Source organism: Natator depressus, chromosome 6 (genome assembly GCF_965152275.1).
Source record: "Natator depressus isolate rNatDep1 chromosome 6, rNatDep2.hap1, whole genome shotgun sequence".
Classification (NCBI taxonomy): Eukaryota; Metazoa; Chordata; order Testudines; family Cheloniidae; genus Natator; species Natator depressus.
Window position 1 is genome coordinate 11122109 of NC_134239.1, and position 22458 is coordinate 11144566.

General features: G+C 51.1%; 1 protein-coding gene across 1 annotated transcript in view; it reads right to left on the reverse strand.

Annotated features, from left to right (window-relative positions):
* The window catches only part of LOC141989682 (uncharacterized), a 33171-nt gene extending 11999 nt beyond the window's left edge, over window positions 1-21172 (reverse strand). Inside the window, 6 exon segments of the mRNA XM_074956617.1 lie at window positions 12299-12506; window positions 12508-13324; window positions 17987-18103; window positions 19617-19673; window positions 20259-20599; window positions 21153-21172. Of these exon segments, the coding sequence (XP_074812718.1) occupies window positions 12299-12506; window positions 12508-13324; window positions 17987-18103; window positions 19617-19673; window positions 20259-20599; window positions 21153-21172 (1560 nt within the window).
* Window positions 21173-22458: the final 1286 nt, after the last annotated feature.

A 22458-nucleotide genomic window follows, 5' to 3' on the forward strand; every position in this document is an offset into this window, starting at 1 on the left:
ATGTGCTGGAACTCGTGTCTCTGGGGGCTCCCTCTGCCCCCCTTCCCATCCTGAGCGAACCCCTCTGGGTGTCAAGCTGAAGGCCAGCCTGGGGTGCAGATGGAGCTGCGACAAGCCAGAGAGAGAAGGTCCCCCACATGAGGCTGGGGAAGCAGGGGCATGAAATCCATGGGTGGCATAACGGGGGTGGGGGGCTGTAATACAAGGGGATGGACAGAGGGTGTGGATCGGGGCCAAGTAAGGTGACCAGACATCAAATGTGAAAAATCAGACAGGGGGTGGGAGGTAATAGGGGCCTATGTAAGAAAAAGACCCCGAAATCAGGACTGTCCCTGTAAAATTGGGACATCTGGTTGCCCTAAGGCAAGGACACATGGGACTGATGCGGTGCGATTTGAAACACACTGGGAGAGAAAAGGGGTTGCCAGTAGATTTCTTTTTCTGACACTCTTTAATTAAAGATTAATTTTTAATTCTTGGAAACTCCAGGCCCAAGGGTTGTCAGCCCTAGTGAGAAATGGGATGGGGGGACTGGGACCCAGTGGGCAGAGGGGAGGGGCTAGAAAAACGGTAGGGAAGGAGCAGAAGGTGGGTGGGAATAGAACATGGGGGCAGATCGGGCAGAATGCTAGAGAAGGGGGCCCATGGGATAGGGGTCAGGACCTGGGGACAGATGAGAGCAGGCCACTGTGGGGCAGATTGCCACAGTAGGGGGCTGGACCTGGGGGCACACGGAAGGGGCAGGATGCAGATGCACTAGAATACGGGAGGCCAGGGAGATGTGGACAGGAAGGCTAGGGCAGTGGTGTTAGGATATAGGGGGCAGGAGCCATGGGGTTGGGGCAGGTAGGCTTGGGTAGGACACAAGGAGCGGAGAGGGGCAGGAGGACTAGAGCAGGTGGCAGATGAGAGGGAGGAGGAACCACTTACCTGGTTGCATACCCCTGAGCTTACCCAGGGAGAGGCTGCCAGGGGCCAGGCTGGGCTCTGGATGTCAGTTCAGAGCGACTGCACTTGTATTAGCCCTCAGTGGCCCAACCAGGGCACCCGCTGTCAGGCTTCCAGCTCCCCAGTTGTTCCCTCTCTTGGCTGAAGACACTTGCCCCTCTCCCTTCTGATAGGGGTATTTCCAGGTTGCACCGTTCTCCCTTCCCTGTGTTATCCCAGCACAGACAGGCTGCCCAAGGACTTTCTTTTCAGAAATTGTTAATAGATGCAGTGCGACAGGTATAAAGTACCACCCAGCATTTCCTAGCAAGTCTGCTTTCTTCTTAAGGCACAAAGAACTACAGAGAAAACACACAAAATAAATCAAATAAAAATAAGAAACCTACACTCATGCTAGCTAACAAGACCAGGATTCCCCAACCTGCCATGGATTCTGGCAGAAGCAGTCCTTCAAACCCCTGCCCAATTGTGTTCCTTGTGGTTACCAACTCTTCCCAGTTTCAGCTCAAAACTAGCACCCAGTCCTTCCAGCCCTCCCCTAAGGCCCGAAGTTCTGCGTGGGTCAGGAGTCCTGTCCATTTGATGGATCAGGAAGAAGGCCCTGAGCCTGTTTGAAACCAGGCTAGTTATTCACAAAACCCTTCTTTGTGGTTTGGTCCCTAGAGAATCCAGTCTGAACTAGTACATGCAGATCTCTCTGGGGTGGGATAACAGAGGAAGGATATTAGCCTCCCTACTAGAGAAGGTATGAGCAAGGTAACAATAATGCATACACAGCTGCATTTTTAGTATAATGTACCCCAAAGATATTAACCCTAATTCAATACAGTTTAACTTAATTCACTAAAGTGTATCATAATTCCATACGGTTTGTTCAGGATATTATAGGTCAGGCTGTGTTTTAGTCACAGGTATTTTTAGTAACCATGACCTGTCCATGATTTTTGTTCCAGCCCCTAACTAAAACTTGGGCCAGGGGGCCACCCCCAGGACCCCTCTTGCGCTGGGAGTGGGGGAGGGAGGCGGGCAGGCGGCAGAATGTACTATTGCCACCCTTTCTTTAGGAGAAAATACAGTGGGTGACTCTTGTCAGCATACATTTCAATAAAATCTCTTGAGAAGTTCAGAGTTTCCAAAAGGGCTCTTAAGGATGCCACATCAGTAGGGGTGGGAAGTTTTCTAATCAACTCCACCCATTGTGCAGCTGAGGCTCATCCTTCCTTTCCCAATATGACCCCTAAATATTTTACCTCTTGGTGTCCCGATTGGGCCTTGGCTCTGCTAGCCTTGAATACGGTATCTTGGATGATCTGTAACACCTCCTCAGTGATCCTACCAACCTATTGTCCCCATGCACCAATAGATCATCAACTTAAGAAATTACTCTCTTTTGCTCATCAGGTGTCAATTTTTCCCACATCTTAACCACATGGGAGTGACAAATTGTGGGTGCGTTATGAAAACCCTGAGGGAATCTTGTGCAACCGAAGTGTCGTCCCCTGTAGCAGGGCGAGCACTCACCGCTGCAGCGCCTCCTGCTGGTCAGTCCAGGAATTAGCTCATCCCGCTCAGGATCGCCCTCCTCTGTCCAGTTTCTCCCCTGCCCTTACCTGCCCCTCCACAGTCCCTTTATCTCCACCAGTTCAGGCCCTGCATCCCTCCCGGACCACAGTTCCCATGGTTTAGGGTCCTCCCCTCCCAGGGGATCCCAATCCCATAAGCCAACCTCGCCTCAGTGACCCATTGCCAGTGTTCATTCATTCGGGCAGCTAGGCCTTGCATTTCTGTTGCACTGTTTGCATTTTGCACGCATGCCTGTCCTACCCACAGGTAGAGGAACTTCATTAAAATATTCCCAAACTGGGTCTCTTTTATGGCCTGCTGCCATTATAGGTTTTCCCTTCTAGTGAGGGAATGGTATGGTAGAGCTCGAATCAATGAAGGCTACACTCAGAAAGAGCTCAAGACTTCTGGAATATGCTGCTCAAACAGTTTCACTTTTGTTTCTACTTCCTGTCCCTCCCTTCTCACATTTATCTCCAGACTTCTCCTTGTCCAGATCTATTCCGCCCCCAACAATCTTCTATTCATTGAACTTTTTGAAACTTTGCACTTTTAGAGAGAGGTAAGGGATTGACTCTGTGTACACAAACTTACAGAGGGACAATAGGGTTGAGGTCTGTTATTTCTCACCTCTATATATCATTTATTTATTTAAAACATTTTTGCTGTTAATAAGCATGTTATTTCTAGAGACACAAATCCACAGTTTGAGAACTGCAAAACTAAGCATCTCTGATGGTATCTTCTAGACTGAGCACTAAGTCCCATTGGGTAGATAGAAAGATTAACCTAAATAATCTATACAGAAGCCTCTGGAACCCAATAAGATTGGGTCCCTAATCCATGAACTATTGGAACTCATTTACAAAACTCATTTACAAAACTTTTCTTAAACATTACATGAATATATTTTCTCATACTATATTGTCTCATACTATAGAATTCTTAAACATTACATAAATATATTGTCTCATATTATAGAATTAGAATTTATAATCCCTATTCCATTATGAAATATCTTTGAGCTATAATGTATCTTAATTAAAACTTTTTTTCCTCAAAAAGCATTTTTTCAAAAAAAATCTGATTTACATCAAAAAAATCTGATTTAAATTAAAAAAAATCTGAATTTTTGTATTTTAAAAAAATCATTGATTTTTATCCACCTTGAGTAGCACTGATCCTGTTGCCCCTAACCCCAGCACCTCCTAACCTCTATTAGCCCAAGGCCCGCACCGTCCCTGGCTGCTGGAACAGAGGATGCTGGTCTGTGGGGTAGTGTCTCCCATTCTCATCCTTCTTCCACTGTACCTTTCCTCTGTCTCACAACACCTCCCCTAACGTGACTGGGTCTCTGTCCCGCTCTTGCAGCTACTTCACATAAGTGGGGGGAAGCCCAGTCCCTGTGGTTCAGGCGGCCTAAGATAACATCTAACCGTGGCTGAAGAGGGGAAGGGTTTGGGACAGGTGGTTTAGGGCAGGGAGGGTCACCAGGGGCCTCAGGACTCCTCGGTTCTATCCCTGGCTCTGGGAGGGGGATAGTTAGAGTCAAGATGCCTGGGTCCTACCCCTGGCTCTTGGAGAGGAGAGGAGTGGAGGCTGGTGGTTTAAAGTAATAGGGGCTGGGAGCCAGGACTGGCCTGGAATGGGATCCCAGCCATGTCTCCCTTGTGACACTTCCTGCAGACCCAACCCTGATCTCGACACCAACCTGGCCAACATCATCGAGCAGTGCTGGAGAAAGAGCATGCCCAAAGCATCCATTGAGGACGCCATCAAAGGAGGGGTAAGTAGCTGGGTCCTGCCAGCTCATCTCAGGGGGCAGAGGGGCCCTTGCTGCATTCTATGGGCCAGGCCAGATCCTGCCAAGGGGCATTGGGAGCCTTGAGGGAGGGAGCGAGGCTGGGGTTGTGGCTATGGTGCTGGGCTGGGCTACAGGACTCCTGGTGTCTATTCCTAGCTCTGCCACTTGCTGCCTCTGTGACCATGGGCAACTCACTTGGGTCATAGGGAATTGCCAGACGGGATCAGTGCAGAGGTGTGTCCACTCCAGTGTCCTGTTTCCAGCACCAGAGGCTGCAGAGGTTGGTGTAAGAATCCCGGAGTAGCAGATGTGGGGATAATCATCCTGTGCTCGTGTCACTGTGCTTCAGTGGGTCACACCTGAGAATATCAGAATCAGGACAAACTGCTGAGAAATAGGGCAGACACATGTCAGAACTGGTGGTTGTTCTTCCATAAGTTATGCCACACCAGCAACAGAAGTAAAACTTCTGTCTCACTACACTGGCTAACAAGAAGTCAGAATTGCAGCCTCGTTAGGTATCCCAGTCCTTGTTTCACCACCCAGACACTAGACTTAATGATGAGTGGTTATTTAAAACCAAAAAGAAAAGGAGTACTTGTGGCACCTTAGAGACTAACCAATTTATCTGAGCATAAGCTTTCGTGAGCTACAGCTCACTTCATCGGATGCATACTGTGGAAAATACAGGAGATGTTCTTATACATACAAACCATGAAAAAATGGGTGTATACCACTACAAAAGGTTTTCTCTCCCCCCACCCCACTCTCCTGCTGGTAATAGCTTATCTAAAGTGATCACTCTCCTTACAATGTGTATGATAATCAAGTTGGGCCATTTCCAGCACAAATCCAGGTTTTCTCCCCACCTCCCCCACAAACCCACTCTCCTGTTGGTAGTAGCTTATCTAAAGTGATCACTCTCCTTACAATGTGTATGATAATCAAGGTGGGCCATTTCCAGCACAAATCCAGGGTTTAACAAGAACGTCTGAGGAAGGGGGGGGGGGGGAGGAAAAAACAAGGGGAAATAGGTCACCTTGCATAATGACTTAGCCACTCCCAGTCTCTATTCAAGCCTAAGTTAATTGTATCCAATTTGCAAATGAATTCCAATTCAACAGTCTCTCGCTGGAGTCTGGTTTTGAAGTTTTTCTGTTGTAATATCGCAACTTTCATGTCTGTAATCGCGTGACCAGAGAGATTGAAGTGTTCTCCGACTGGTTTATGAATGTTATAATTCTTGACGTCTGATTTGTGTCCATTTATTCTTTTACGTAGAGACTGTCCAGTTTGACCAATGGACATGGCAGAGGGGCATTGCTGGCACATGATGGCATATATCACATTGGTAGATGTGCAGGTGAACGAGCCTCTGATAGTGTGGCTGATGTGATTAGGCCCTGCGATGGTGTCCCCTGAATAGATATGTGGGCACAGTTGGCAACGGGCTTTGTTGCAAGGATAGGTTCCTGGGTTAGTGGTTCTGTTGTGTGGTATGTGGTTGCTGGTGAGTATTCGCTTCAGGTTGGGGGGCTGTCTGTAGGCAAGGACTGGCCTGTCTCCCAAGATTTGTGAGAGTGTTGGGTCATCCTTCAGGATAGGTTGTAGATCCTTGATAATGCGTTGGAGGGGTTTTAGTTGGGGGCTGAAGGTGACGGCTAGTTGCGTTCTGTTATTTTCTTTGTTGGGCCTGTCCTGTAGTAGGTGACTTCTGGGAACTCTTCTGGCTCTATCAATCTGTTTCTTCACTTCCGCAGGTGGATATTGTAGTTGTAAGACTGCTTGATAGAGATCTTGTAGGTGTTTGTCTCTGTCTGAGGGGTTGGAGCAAATGTGGTTGTATCACAGAGCTTGGCTGTAGACAATGGATCGTGTGGTGTGGGCAGGGTGTAAGCTGGAGGCATGTAGGTAGGAATAGCGGTCAGTAGGTTTCCGGTATAGGGTGGTGTTTATGTGACCATCGTTTATTAGCACTGTAGTGTCCAGGAAGTGGATCTCTTGTGTGGACTGGACCAGGCTGAGGTTGATGGTGGGATGGAAATTGTTGAAATCATGGTGGAATTCCTCAAGGGCTTCTTTTCCATGGGTCCAGATGATGAAGATGTCATCAATATAGAGCAAGTAGAGTAGGGGCGTTAGGGGATGAGAGCTGAGGAAGCGTTGTTCTAAGTCAGCCATAAAAATGTTGGCATACTGTGGGGCCATGCGGGTACTCATAGCAGTGCCGCTGATTTGAAGGCATACATTGTCCCCAAATGTAAAATAGTTATGGGTAAGGACAGCTAGTCTTGTACATTTCTATCTCTTCACCCACTTCCACAATACACATAGGAAAGAACAGCTCTACCTCGTATAACCGAGCATCATGAACTTCAAAATGAACTCCATGGTTCTCTTTTCCTGTGTCACGTGGGCCACAAACAGACTTCTGAGACTGGCTAGACCCCTCTGCAGTGGAGAAGAATTCCTGACTTGCCGTGCCACCGGACAAGCCGGCCATGGGCTCCCCAACATCCTCCAACTCGACCTCCTTGTCCATGACTTTGTCCTCAGGCTCGAGCCCCCATCCACCACCTCCAGCCCCGCCAAAGTATCCATGGGGCTCTTGGTAGTGCAGGTGCGGTGGCCACCAAGGATGGCGTCCAACTCCTTACAGAAGCGTCAGGTCTTAGTTGCAACACCAGACCACATGTTTGCTTCCCTTGCCTTCTGATACTCAGCTCCTTTACGTTTGCTAAGCACTGCTGCCTTCTCCTGTCCTGTAACCAAAAGGTTCGGGCACCATTTAGGGTTACCAGGTCCCAAAAACAAGAAACCCGGCAACCCTAAATGGCACCCGGACACAGAAGCCAAAACCTGGACCGGTGGCAACCCTACCAGTCATACAATAAGCACATACTGTGGAACTGCCCCCTCCTTTCATCTCATTAAAAGCTGGGGGGTTCTGGATGGTCAGATCTCTCCTTGCCCAGTGTGGCAGTGACATTGGGGAGGTTGTGGGGGGGCTGTTACTCTTTCATGCTGTACAAAGGGGTGTGTGAAGCCCAGTGTTTTCATTTAAAAGCACAGCAAGACATTACACACTGAAGAGCTGTTTTTAAAGACAGTGTGGTTCAGTGGGCTGAGCTATGGGCTGGGAGCCAGGAGACCAGAGTTCCATTCCCAGCTCGCCACTGGCCTGTTGACTGACCTTGGGTGAGGCTCTCTGTGCCTTGGTTTCCCCATCTGTAAAATGGGGATTGAGACACTAAGCTGCTTTGTAATGCACTTTAAGATGTACAGAGGCCCCCCATCTTTAAATTATCTCAAAAGAATAATATATTTCAACTAAAACCAAGGCAAACAACTCTCCCTCCTCTAAACTCCATATGTTGTGAGGCATTTTTTTCCTTCTCCAGCCCCAAAGCACAGGTCAGAGTGGGCTGTGTCAATCCAATCAAGGAGCTACTGTGTAAGCGGTGGGGCAATCAAAGCATCAGACAGACTTTCATGGAAGGGAAAAAGCAGCTGGTGCCCTAGGGGGATGAAGCCCACACTGTGCAGCCGGCTACTGCTGCCTTCAGCCCACCTTTGCACATCTGGTGCAATGGCTGCTCCCCTGCAAGAGGCATTGTGCTGTTTGACTCTCCCTCGGAGAACATCCACAACCATTTCCCTCCCTCGTGTGCATAAGTTGTTTTTACAAAAGAGAATTCATTTGCAGTGTGAGCTGTCGGAGGGGGAAGTGGCAACTTCAGGCTCTTCTAAACAGGCAGATGGTAAAATAAAACCAAACCTCTTTCCCTACTTTTAACCATGCATGTACAATTTATCATTTCCGAAGCATCCTGGTGGATTCTCCATCTCTGGCAATTTTTAAGTCAAGTTTAGATTTTAAAAAAATCAAAGCTCTGCTCTAGTTCAAACAGGTATTAACTCAGGGAAGTTCTTTGGCCTGTGTTATACAGGCGCTCAGGCTAAATGATCACAATGGTCTCCTGTATAGGCCTGGGGAAATTGTGCACCATTGCACAGGCGCAGAATTCATGTCCCCCGCAGATTTTTTTTTCCTCTGCAGAAAATACATTTTGTCAGAGAGGCGCTGCAGTTACACCTTTTGCCCACCAGGAGCTATTGTGGTGCCAGAATAGAGGATAGCCAACTCACAGCCATAGCAGAAGTGGCATTCCTCACAGCAACCTGTGAGGAAACATGCAAGATGAGGGGGGGACACAGACAGAGCAGGGCACACAGGACTTCTGTAAGGTCACATAGACTGGGGTTCACAGAATCATAGAATATCAGGGTTGGAAGGGACCCCAGAAGGTCATCTAGTCCAACCCCCTGCTCGAAGCAGGACCAATTCCCAGTTAAATCATCCCAGCCAGGGCTTTGTCAAGCCTGACCTTAAAAACCTCTAAGGAAGGAGATTCTACCACCTCCCTAGGTAACGCATTCCAGTGTTTCACCACCCTCTTAGTGAAAAAGTTTTTCCTAATATCCAATCTAAACCTCCCCCATTGCAACTTGAGACCATTACTCCTCGTTCTGTCATCTGCTACCATTGAGAACAGTCTAGAGCCATCCTCTTTGGAACCCCCTTTCAGGTAGTTGAAAGCAGCTATCAAATCCCCCCTCATTCTTCTCTTCTGCAGACTAAACAATCCCAGCTCCCTCAGCCTCTCCTCATAAGTCATGTGCTCTAGACCCCTAATCATTTTTGTTGCCCTTCGCTGGACTCTCTCCAATTTATCCACATCCTTCTTGTAGTGTGGGGCCCAAAACTGGACACAGTACTCCAGATGAGGCCTCACCAGTGTCGAATAGAGGGGAACGATCACGTCCCTCGATCTGCTCGCTATGCCCCTACTTATACATCCCAATATGCCATTGGCCTTCTTGGCAACAAGGGCACACTGCTGACTCATATCCAGCTTCTCGTCCACTGTCACCCCTAGGTCCTTTTCCGCAGAACTGCTGCCTAGCCATTCGGTCCCTAGTCTGTAGCGGTGCATTGGATTCTTCCATCCTAAGTGCAGGACCCTGCACTTATCCTTATTGAACCTCATCAGATTTCTTTTGGCCCAATCCTCCAATTTGTCTAGGTCCTTCTGTATCCTATCCCTCCCCTCCAGCGTATCTACCACTCCTCCCAGTTTAGTATCATCCGCAAATTTGCTGAGAGTGCAATCCACACCATCCTCCAGATCATTTATGAAGATATTGAACAAAACCGGCCCCAGGACCGACCCCTGGGGCACTCCACTTGACACCGGCAGCCAACTAGACATGGAGCCATTGATCACTACCCGTTGAGCCCGACAATCTAGCCAGCTTTCTACCCACCTTATAGTGCATTCATCCAGCCCATACTTCCTTAACTTGCTGACAAGAATACTGTGGGAGACCGTGTCAAAAGCTTTGCTAAAGTCAAGAAACAATACATCCACTGCTTTCCCTTCATCCACAGAACCAGTAATCTCATCATAAAAGGCGATTAGATTAGTCAGGCATGACCTTCCCTTGGTGAATCCATGCTGACTGTTCCTGATCACTTTCCTCTCATGTAAGTGCTTCAGGATTGATTCTTTGAGGACCTGCTCCATGATTTTTCCAGGGACTGAGGTGAGGCTGACTGGCCTGTAGTTCCCAGGATCCTCCTTCTTCCCTTTTTTAAAGATTGGCACTACATTAGCCTTTTTCCAGTCATCCGGGACTTCCCCCGTTCGCCACGAGTTTTCAAAGATAATGGCCAAGGGCTCTGCAATCACAGCCGCCAATTCCTTCAGCACTCTCGGATGCAACTCGTCCAGCCCCATGGACTTGTGCACGTCCAGCTTTTCTAAATAGTCCCTAACCACCTCTATCTCCACAGAGGGCTGGCCATCTCTTCCCCATTCTGTGATGCCCAGCGCAGCAGTCTGGGAGCTGACCTTGTTAGTGAAAACAGAGGCAAAAAAAGCATTGAGTACATTAGCTTTTTCCACATCCTCTGTCACTAGGTTGCCTCCCTCATTCAGTAAGGGGCCCACACTTTCCTTGGCTTTCTTCTTGTTGCCAACATACCTGAAGAAACCCTTCTTGTTACTCTTGACATCTCTTGCTAGCTGCAGCTCCAGGTGCGATTCAGAAGGGCTGGCGGGGGGGGAAGACACCCAATAACCCTCCTGCTTCACTCCCAGGCTCCTTCCTGGCAATTACTTCCCTTTCCCTGAGCTTCTCCATTACCCCTGAGTCCCTCAAGCCTTTGCACTGCTTCTGAGGGGCATGGTTCTGTATGGTAGTTTACACGACTTCTTACTCAAAGTTCTGTGTTAATATGCCTAGTAAAGAATCTATTTGTCAAAAAACACTAACGGAATCTTTTTTCAGAGTAGCAGCCGTGTTAGTCTGCAGCCGCAAAAAGAAAAGGAGGACTTGTGGCACCGTAGAGACTAACAAATTTATGAGAGCATAAGCTTTCGTGGGCTACAGCTCACTTTATGCTTATGCTCAAATAAATTTGTGGGTCTCTAAGGTGCCACAAGTACTGAATCTTTTTTGTATTGTTACAGACATACTTGCCGACATTTGAAATAAATTACCAAAATAATTGAAACCAGTGTGATTATATTGTGTTATTTGGACAAAGAGAATATGCAGAATTTTAAAATTTTGTTTGGAGAATTTTTAGGCGTTGAATTCCCCCAGGAGTAATGGGAAACTCTCTCTGTGCGCCTGCCAGTCACACAGTTCATCAGGCCTCATGGGCAGTTGGGCCCGAGAACATTTTGATTGGTTACACTGTTTACACTGGCTTCTCCACATGCTGTGTGAATGCATCAGCTTCTTTAATAGGAAAGAAACACTGGGTTAGACAGCCCTCTGTTACACATTAGGTACATAATTCTTCTTTGTTACATTTCTATTTAGAATAGACGGCATGAGCAGTTCCTGAGTCTTTTTTCAATCACACACACTCGGTCAGAGGTGGGCAAACTACAGCCTGTGAGCCACATCTGGCCAGCGGGACCGTCCTGCCCGGCCCTTGAGCCCCCGGCCCCTCCCCCGCTGTCCCCCTTCCCCCGCAGCTCCATGGGCAGCATGGCTGGCTCCGGCCGGGCGGTGCGGCTGCTAGTCCTGCAGCTCTGAGCGGCATGGTAAGGGGGCAGGGAGCAGGGGGGTTGGATGGGGCGGAGGTTCGGGGGGGCTGGAGGTCAGGGGACGGGGAACGGGGTGGGGGGGTTGGACAGGCATGGGAGTCCTGGGGAGCCTGTCAGGGGCTGGGGCTGTGGATGGGGTCAGTGCAGTCAGGGGACAGGGAGCAGCGGGGGTTGGATAGGGGGTGGAGTCCCGGGGAGGGCGGTTGGGGCGGGGGGTCCCGGGAGGAGGCGGTCAGGGGACAAGGAGCAGGGGGCATTGGATGGGTCGGGGGTTCTGAGAGGGGCCCTCAGGGGTGGGGGCCCGGCTGTTTAGGGAGGCACAGCCTTCCCTACCCAGCCCTCCATACAGCTTTGCACCCCGATGTGGCCCTCGGGCCAAAAAGTTTGCCCACCCCTGCACTAGGTTGTCCTGCCCTTCAGCCCAATCCATGCTGAGACAGGACTGCAAATCCCACCTCTAGATGTCATCCAAGAGTAATCCTCTGGCTGGAACCAAGGTAGGTGTGTGGGGGAAGTTCCTAGCTTGGTCCCATTGAGACGGGGGGAGGGGGAGAGGGGGAGTGAGTGTGGGCCAGAAAGAGAGAGACCGGGTTGGATCCCATCTAATGCAGTAGGCTGTGACCATCTGCTCTAAATACACTCCACCTCTCTGCTCTTCCACACACTGCTAAGCCAAGTCCCCTTCCCTGTCCCCCTCCCCCCCATCTCTCTGCTGGGCATCCTGGGGACAGGACTATGTCCTGACCTGCATCTGCTGGAGCTGTGTCAGGCCCACTGACTGCCAGAAGCCCTTGAGGCCCTGCAGGTGGCAGAAGGGCATTGGGGTGCATGACCGGGTGCTGAGAGGTGGGCCAATCTAGCGAAGTGCTTGCCCCAGACAGCACAGCTGTTTGGCCACTCTCGGCTGTGAATGAACTAATGTGATAGCAAGGAGGAGGCCCGAGCAAAGTTCCTGCTTCAGCCAATGCATCGGAATGTCCTCCCCGGCAGTGTGCGTGCACTGGTGCTTGATCAGTGCACTGGTTCTGTTGAAGTTCTTACTAGAATTGTTACAATGATGCGGCTGCGCCCTGATGTGTGCGCTGGTGTCTTCTCAGGCTTGAGCTCCGTGCAAAGCCCTTCCCACAGTCAGCACAGCGGTGTGGTCGCTCCCCGGTGTGCGTGCTGTGGTGTCTTCTCAGGTGTGAGCTCCGTGAAAACCTCTTCCCGCAGTCAGCACAGCGGTGCGGTCGCTCCCCGGTGTGCGTGTGCTGGTGTCTTCTCAGGTGTGAGCTCCGTGAAAACCTCTTCCCGCAGTCAGCACAGCGGTGCGGTCGCTCCCCGGTGTGCGTGCTCTGGTGTCTTCTCAGGAGTGAGCTCCATGAAAACCTCTTCCCGCAGTCAGCACAGCGGTGCGGTCGCTCCCCGGTGTGCGTGCGCTGGTGTCTTCTCAGGAGTGAGCTCCGTGAAAACCTCTTCCCGCAGTCAGCACAGCGATGCGGTCGCTCCCCGGTGTGCGTGCGCTGGTGTGTTCTCAGGCTTGAGCCCTCTGCAAAGCCTTTCCCGCAGTCAGCACAGTGGTACGGTCGCTCCCCGGTGTGCGTGCGCTGGTGTCTTCTCAGGTATGAGCTCTGTGCAAAGCTCTTCCCGCAGTCAGAGCAGTGGTACGGTCGCTCCCCGGTGTGCGTGCGCTGGTGTGCTCTCAGGTGTGAGCTCTGTGCAAAGCTCTTCCCGCAGTCAGCACAGCGATAGGGACACCGGCCCATGGGGAGTCTCTGGCTGAGTTTATTCGGGGGACGGACTGCGTCCTGTGCATGGATCCTTTTGTGGGCTGTGGGATCCTGCGTTCCTGCCGCGCTCTCCCCACACTCAGACGGTGTCCTCGGTCCCCCCAGTATCCCGAGCCCTGCTGGAGAGAGCAGAGGCAATCCCAGTGTTAGCTCATAGTTAAGGCTACAGGTTTGTCAAGGAAGGAAAAATTTCAAGGATGGAGCGATTTCCCCATTTGTCTGTGACTGTTTTTTGGATGGGTGCCTCACCCAGCAATGGTGGCTCCTGTCCCACAGGGCTGGACCCAAAGTCTCGGTCTGGGTACTGAGACCTGGCCTGCGGACTTACAGTGCCACTCAGATTTGCCCCCGCCCCGAGTCATGATGGTGGGGGAGGTGGGGCAAACTTCAGTGAATGGACTTGCCACTCATATCTTCTCCAGCCTGCCTCAACGCCTCTGCATCAGCCTGCGGTTAGGGTTGCAGTATTGGAGGGTTCCTGGGCAGGGCGAGGAGGAGGGCAGGTTTTGTGAAAAATCATGGAGCGGTCACAGTACATTTAGTGACCTGTGACTTTTACTAAATTTACTACAACTGCTCCGTAATTTCCGATAGGAAATGCTGACACAAATCTGCAGCCTGACTCAGGGTGGTTCTACCTTATGCTGTTTGTGCAGCACCTAGCACCTGCTCCCACGTGCGCCATGCACCTCTTGGGTCTTGTTCGATGCTTAAATTGTAGCCTGCCCAGGATACAGGCAGCGTCTGGCACAACGGGGCCCTCATCCAGAACTAAGTGCTAACACACAGGATCCGGGTTTTGTTTTCACTGATTTTGGTTTTATTTCCATCAGAGGGGTTTATTTACACGTTGCTGGTTCTGTGCTGTAAAACAGGCGACAGTACGTCTCTTGTTCCCCAGTATTTGCTCTGTTTAAACTATATTAGTTTGAAACCAGTTTAGGATCTACAATCCCCTCGTGGACACATTGAGACTGGTATAAAGCTGCTCACATCAGCGTAGCTTATTCCTGTGCAGGAGTGAGTCCTTTTCAAGGAATTCCTTCTAAAGATGTCATCTACCCTGAGCCTGTTTCACTCTTTGTGCAAAACTAAACTAAAACCTCAAGAGGGTTGGGGGGAGGTTTGAGGGGATGACCAGTCACTCAGGGTTTGTGTGATGTAACCTGAAAAACAGGTCTCTATTGTGTCACAAGACAATCAGTGACACTGCTGAGCTGGAAGGGGTGAACGGCTGCCACCCAGCAGGCCTTTGATCTACAGACTGTCACAGACCATGTTAAGGCTGAGGGCTGTGCTAAGCATTGACACTGAAGCAATGTAAGTGACAATGATTTTGTGCCACTGAGAGAGCAGGAGGAAAGGGGGATGTGACAAAGGCCATCCCACCCCCTCTCCCTCACACCCAGCCCATACACCAGGATACTCCAAGTCGTGCTACACAGGATAATTTCCTCTGGCTCCCATGTGCGTTCGTGCCCCCAGCAGCAGCTGCCTGGCACGTGGGGCAGTTTTAGAGCATTACAGTGAAACGCTGCAAATACTGGAGACCTGCTCTACAAAATGGCGTCCTCTGCACTCATCGTACATGACTGATCCTGCCCTGAGTCATTCCCAGCTTTCTTCTTGCTCGCCGGGGACATGTTTCTCCAGTCTGAGAGGTCACGTGTGATGTGAAGTGGCAGAGAGGGGGTGGGGTGGGAACCTGGAGAGGACAGCGCCTTCTCTGCCAAGGGCCAGTGACTTGGGGATGTTCTCCCAGGCTGCAAGCAGGTTTTTGCCTGTCTGAGCTATGTCTGGATGCAGGTGCCCAGGGCCAGAGAACACCAGCGCACACAACTTGAGTCAGGAGGGGCAGAGGCATGAAACCCATCTGAAAAATGTCTAGGATGCCCCCGGCTCGGTATGATTTTCTGAGGTGCAGAAAGCCTAGAAGAAGGTGTTGTGGTCTATGGACCAGTAGGAGTGTCTTTCTACCCAGGTGCTTGTCTGCCCCCCAGTGCCAGATCCACTGACACACACATATTTTATCCTCACAGCCCCAGTGCCCTCTCCGTTACACAGGTGGGGTAACTGAGGCATGGGGGAGTTACAGTGACTCACTTCTAGAACCAAAATAAGATGTTTTGAATCCTGCTGCAAAGTCCTACCCACTAGGGAAATGCAGTCCTCATATGCTCCCCCACCACAGAGACCTCTCTCTTTCCCTCAGCGTCTCTCAAATCCACTGTGACATTGCACTCTATATGATTTTATAAAAATATGCTAATGAGTGTGACTATAATGTAACTGAGGCATGCTTCATGCAAAAGGTCTCATTGTAAGGTATCATTACAAAGCTTATAATCTACTGAATGTGTTTATCCTATTTGTATGACTGTCTCATTCTTGTATCTGAAACTAGAAATATAATATATAACTCTGAGGGCCTATTGTAATTATGCAAAGTGTGGACCATTAATGGTGGTATGGAATCTTGACAGGAACACTTCTTAAGCTGCTTTCAGTTTAAGCCTACAGCTGTTAGGGGGCGTGGTTCAGACCTGGGTCTGGGTTTGCAGCAGGCTAGCGGGTCTGGCTCAAACCAGGCAGGGCACTGAAGTCCCAAGCTGCCAGGGCAGGGAAAGCAGGTTCAGAAGTAGCCTTGGCACATCAGTTGGCAACCCCAAGGGGGTTTCTGTGATCCAACCCTTCACATCCATCACCCCACATCTCTTCCAAGTTCATCACTGTTAGGATATAGATATTCAGACCTGTCTGTAAAGGCCTATACTCTAAGAATTTAGGTGTATTTTTACCACTTGGCTAGTTAGAGGTATAAAAGAAAGAATCGAAATCACTGTCTGCCAGTGTAAGGGCCTTCTCTTACTGTGACAGTCTGAGGCCCTGTTCTTAGGCTAAGGCCTTTGGCTTAGGGAGTTATAGACCAAGTAATCAAACATTCTATTTGTGAGCACCTAGAAGGACATAAAGTAATAACTAGCAGTCAGCATGGATTTGTCAATAACAAATTATGTCAAACTAACCTAACATCCTTCTTTGACGGGTAACAAGCTTTGGACTGGGCGGACGCAGTAGATGTCACATCTCAAATTTAGTGAGGCTTTTGATACTGTCTTACATGACCTTCCCATAAATAAACTAGAGAAATATAGCCGAGGCAAAGCTACTGTAAGGTGGGTTCGCAACTGGTTGCAAAACTGCACTGAGAGAGTGGTTCTTATCGTTCTCTAATGAGCTGAAAGGGTATCTTGAGTGGCATCCCAAAGGGATCTGTCCTGGGTCCGGTTCTATTCCGTATCTTCATTAATGATTTAGACAATGGCATGGAGAGTGCACTCATAAAGTTTATGGATGATTCAAAGCTGGGGAGGGGTTGCAAGCCCTTTAGAGGACAGGACTAGAATTTAAAATGATCTTGACAAAATGGAGAAATGGTCGGAATTGAAATGATTGCCTAGGAAGGAGTACTGCAGAAAACCATTGGAGGTTATAGTGGATTACAAACTAAGTGAGTCAACAAAGTGAATCCTCAACTGGAATACTGTGTCCAGTTCTGGGCCTCACACTTCAGAAACGATGTAGACAAGCTGGACAGGGTCAGAGGAGAGCAACAAGAATTACTAAAGGTCTAGAAAACATGACCTACGAGGTAAGATTGAAAAAAATTGGGTTTGTTTAGTCTGGAGAAGGGAAGACGGCCGGGGGCGGGGGAGGGGGAGAAAGGGTTTGATAACAATCTTCAAGAACATAAAAGGTTGTTACAAAGAGAAGCGTGATAAATTGTTGTTCTTATCCACTGTGGCCAGGACAAGAAGTAATGGGCTTAAATTGCAGCAAGGGAGATTTAGGTTGGACATTAGGAAAAACTTCCAAACTGTAAGGGTAGTTAAGCAGTGGAACAAATTACCTGGAGAGGTTGTGAAATCTCCATCATGGGAAGTTTTTAAGACCATGTCAGGCATGGACTCCATAATACTTAGTCCTGCTTCAGTGCAGGGGACTGACTGGACTAGATGACTTACTGAGGTGCCTTCTAATTCTATGTTTCTAAGATTTCCAGGATTCAGATATCAAGGCCAGACAGGCTCATTGTGCCCATCCAGCCTGGCTTCCTGCCTATCCCAGCCAAAGAATCTCCTCCCCGTGATTCCTACCTCCTGGCTCAACAAGAACAAAGCTTTGAGAAAGTCACACCCCATTTCCACTGACAGGCTTCCAGTGAGGAGCTCTCCCAGTGGTTCATTCCCCTCCCAGATAAACACTGGCCCCTAATTCCCAGTCTCCATTTGTCCCCTTCTGCTCCCAGCCAGTGCATCTCACTTGGCCTTTGCCTTCTACATGAAGGAGCCCTCTGCTAGCAGGTATGTAAATCAGAAGGGACTGGGTGTAGGATTCATACAAGGTTCATGCGCTTGGCAACATTCAGGGCACACCCGGAGTGTTGTGCTGGACCTGTGCACACACAGCTCCTCTCAAGGGCATCAACCTTGGAATCTCGCCCAAATGACATGAACCGTGGGAAGCCTCTCAGGACTGGGCTCAAGGCCCGAGAGCAAGGAACGCGGTAGATAGAAATTGGTAAATAAGAATGTTAAACAAAGCCAGTGTATTCCTTTTATCTGTTGGAGAATGTAATGCGCGGGGGGAGAGAGAGAATAAAGGGGAAGGTGGAAAGCTGACAGGCAGAAGCCTGTTAGCAGACCAGCCGCTTGCTTGCTAAAAGCTGTGTCCCGTCTTGTCATTGAACCGCCACAGACTGGGTTATGATGACTCACCTTGGGAGGGGCTCTCAGGCCCCGAGCTTTCCCTGGAGTCCTCGGCATCCCGGATCCAGAGCTCTGCCTCCTCTATCTCAATTCTGTGGATTAAATCTGGTGTGGAACCTGAATAGCCTGTTTGGGGGGAAAGAATCAGTTTTATTACTGAAGTTTTGGGGACAGGGACTCATTTATATGTTGGTGCAGACCAAACAATGGCCCTACTGGGTCAGACCAAAGCCCAGTGTCCTGGCTTCTGACAGTGGCCAGTGCCAGGTGCCCCAGAAGGAATGAACAGAACAGGTAATCATCAAGTGATCCATTTCCTGGATTCACATTCACAGCTTCTGGCAAACAGAGGCGAGGGACACCATCCCTGCCCATCCTGGCTAATAGCCATTGATGGACCTGTCCTCCATGAATGTATCTGCTTCTTTTTTGAACCCCGTTATACTCTTGGCCTCCACAACAGTCTCTGACAAGGACTTCCACAGGTTGACTGTGCATTGTGTGAAGAAATACTTCCTTTTATTTGTTTTAAACCTGCTGCCTACTCATTTGATTTCGTGACCCCTAGTTCTTGTGTTATGAGAAGTAGTAAACAACACTTCCTTACCTACTTTCTCTACCAGTCATGATTTTATAGACCTCAGTCTCCCCTTAGCTGTCTCTTTTCCAAGCTGAAAAGTCCCAGTCTTATTAATCTCTGCTCATACGGAAGCCGTTCCATACCCCTAATCATTTTTGTTGCCTTTTCTTGATCCTTTTCCAATACTAATATATCTTTTTTGAGATGGGGCGACCACATCTGCATATAGTATTGAAGATATGGGCGTCCCATGGATTTATAGAGCGGTAAAATGATATTTTCTGTCTTATTATCTATCCCTTTCTTAATGATTCCCAACATTCTGTTTGCTTTTTTGACTGCCGCTGCACATTGAGTGGATGTTTTCAGAGAACTATCCACCATGACTCCGAGTTCTCTTTCTTGAGTGCTAACAGCTAAACAGCACAACAGGACCCCGATCTCAGTCAAGGTGTGTCTGCACAGCACCTGGCATGATGGGGCCCCAATCTCGGATGCTGCTTGAGAGGAAAGCGCAGGAGATCCCAAGCAGGAGAGTAATGAAATAAACCTTCCTTAGAGGAAATTTCTTCCTGTCTCCCAACAGGCAAGTTCAGTTCATACTCTGAAGCAGCAATGTCTATGACCCGTCTCAATTTGCTTTGGGGACTTAGACACGGCAGGTGTCACCAGGTGTCACCGTTACACAGACTTATCAGTTCTTTTGCTTAGGATGCAAGTATTGGTCAACTCCACGGTTGTTAAGTTTATGATGTTCATTCTTTTTGGGGAGGTGGGGAGCTGTAACAAGCAGAAGAAGAGTTTTCTTCCTCCCTTATTTGCTCATGTGCTGTTTGGAACCAGCCCTGTACCACGACTGAGGTGAGGTAGGTAATGCAAGTAAACAAGTTACAACTAAGATTAGCCCCAGGCTCTGTAGCCCTGAGTTCTTCAACAGGAAGCCGAACTGAAAGAGGCTGTCATTTGACACTACTCAGCCATGGGGTGGCACATGCCAGGGGTGGCATCAAGGGAACACAGACATTGGACAGCTATGAGTAGAGATAAATTGGTCCTTACCCAAGGAAACGAGGGCCCGGTAATTCCTCAGCATCTGGTCCCGGTACAGCTGCTTCTCTGGCCGGGACAAGAGCTCCCACTCCTCCCGGCTGAAATACAGAGCCACGTCCTCAAACGCCACCCGCAGCTGCTGGCACAAGCGTTACACACTCAGCACCCTCCGCTCCAGCCCCAGCCCGGGCTCTCAGCAGGGGACGCGGGTTCGAGGGCAGCGGCCCCCGGGGAACCCCCAGCCCAGCAGCTGTGACCCAGGGAGACCCCCCCGCACAGCCCCCCGGGGACTCGGGCCCTGCTGGCCGGGGACAGGAGTCGCCCTCGGCTCCCCAGGGGGCTCTGGGGCGGGGCGCTGGGAAGGGCCCGAATCCCAGGGCAGGGACCAGGCTCCTCCCCCGGCCGGAGTCCCCGCCTCCGCCCCAGGCCTGTGCTCGGCCCCGCTCCCGGCCCCGGCTCGGCCGCCTCGGGGCTCCTCGGCCCGGCTCCGCGTGTCCGCCCGGCCCGGGGCCCCCAGCGCCGCTCCCCGGCCCCAGCGCTCCGGCTGCGGCAGCCCCCAGCCCCGGGGTCACTAGCGCGGGAGGGACCCGGCCCCGGCCCCAGCCGGGACCAGCCAGTGCCCGGCCGGGGAGTCCCCGCCCCGCGTCCTACCTGCGCCGGCCCCGCTGCAGCCATCGCCGGGCTCGGCTCCGACCCCGGCCGCTTCCTCCGCCCGGGCAGCGACTTCCCGCCCCGCGGCTGGTGCCTCCCCGGGGCCGCCTCCCGCCCGCTCCCCGCCCGGCCCCAGCGCCTGCGCCGCCAGCTCCAGCAGCCGGGGGAGGCCCCAGCGCAGCGACCCTCCGGCCCAGCCCCCCGCCCCCGGACGCCTGGGTCCCGAGTCTGGCCGCTGGGGGCGCTCGCGGCACGTGTTCCCCGGGCGGCAGGAGCCCGTAACGGGGCAGCCCGGTCCCCGCCCCTGGGCTGTGCGCGGGGCCCCGCTGTGCCGTGGGGAGCTGGGAGCAGGGCAGGTGGGTGGTGGTTGTTGCTAGATTTCAGAGTAAGAGCCGTGTTAGTCTGTATTCGCAAAAAGAAAAGGAGGACGTGTGGCATCTTAGAGACTAACCGATTTATTTGAGCATAAGCTTTCGTGAGCTACAGCTCACTTCATCGGCTGCATACTGTGGAAAGTGTAGCAGATCTTTTTATACACAGAAAGCATGAAAAAATACCTCCTCCCACCCCACTCTCCTGCTGGTAATAGCTTATCTAAAGTGATCACTCTCCTGACAATGTGTATGATAATCAAGTTAGGCCATTTCCAGCACAAATCCAGGTTTTCTCTTCACCTCCCCCCCACACAAACCCACTCTCCTGTTGCTAGGCTGTGTGAGGTTGGTGTGTGTATTTGAGGAGATCCCCCCCAGGCTGGGTCTGGGGTGTGGGTCTGAGTGGTACAGGAAGGCTGTGTGATGTGAGTGGTTTACAGATCACAACGTGACTGTGGAGTGTGTGTGTGTGTCACAGTAAGACAAGGGTCTGGCTGTGTGATGTTGGTGTGTGTGTTACTTCCAGGGGATCACACCCATGTCCCTTCCCAGCGCCCCGGGGAGGGCAGGTGCCCCATCAGATGCCATGTTCTGGCCTCGGTGCTGGCACTGAAGCAGCTGCCCCTGCCGCCCGTTCATTGTGCCGGGCCCTGCGCACCTCAGGTGCCCCCCCAGCCCGTCACAACAAATGGTCCAAGGTGAAGCACATCAAGGGCCTGCGGGACACCGAGTGCAGCCGGCTCTTCCAGAAGCTCGCCATGCTGCTGCGCTTTACCCGCAATGCTATCGTGGGGGGAGGAAGGGAAGGATCTTGTGCGTGACACAGCCCCAGCCAGAGGGAGTGCTACGGAGCCCTGCCAGCTTCCCCGTGCCCCACAGGCCCCGCTGCAGCTAGAGGGGGCATTACAGAGACTTCCCAGCCTCCCAGGACTTGACAGGGCCCAGCCAGAGGCTGTGGCTACAGAGCCCTGCCAGCCCAGCCTTGCCCACTAGCACTGACCCTGTTGCCCCTAACCACAGCACCCCCTAACCTCTGTTAACCCAAGGCCAGCATCCTTCTTGGCTGCTGGAGGAGAGGATGCTGGTCTGAGGGGTAGAGTCTCCCCTTCTCATCCTTTCTCCACTGGACCTTTCTTCTGTTTCACAGCACCTCCCCTATGGTGGCTGAGTCTTTCCCCATCTCTCGCAGATGTTTCGCATAAGAGGGGGCAGCCCAGTCTCTGTGGTTCAGGCGGCCTAAGATAACAGCTAACGGTGGCTGAAGAGGGGAAGGGCCCTGGAACAGGTAATTTGGGGCAGGGAGGGTCACCAGGAGCCCCAGGACTCCTGGGTCTCATCGCTACCTCTGCAATTGGATAGTGGGTTACAGCAGGGGGGGCACCTTGTTTCTATTCCTGGCTGTAGGAGGGTAGTGGATCGTGGTGGGTTAAAGCAGTGGGGGCTGGGAGTCAGGACTGCCCTCAAGTGGGGTCCCAGCTGTGCCTCCCTTGTGACGCTCCATCTCTGTCCTTTGCAGCAGGGGGACCCAACCCTGATATCAACACCAACCTGGCCAACCTCACTGAGCAGTGCCGGAGCATGGTCTTGACCAAAGCATCCACTGAGGTGGCCATCAAGGGAAGGGTACGTAGCTGCGTCCTGCCAGCTGGGCTCATGGGCTGCAGCCTTTTTGAATTCTCTGGGTCAGACCAGACCATGCCAAGGTGTTACAGGGAAAAATGAAAACCATCGTAAACCTATATGTTCCCCCTTCACAGGACGCAGGATCTTGTACCTGGTATCAGCGTCTATTGCTGTGGAAGCAGCTGGTGATGTTGGTCCCATCC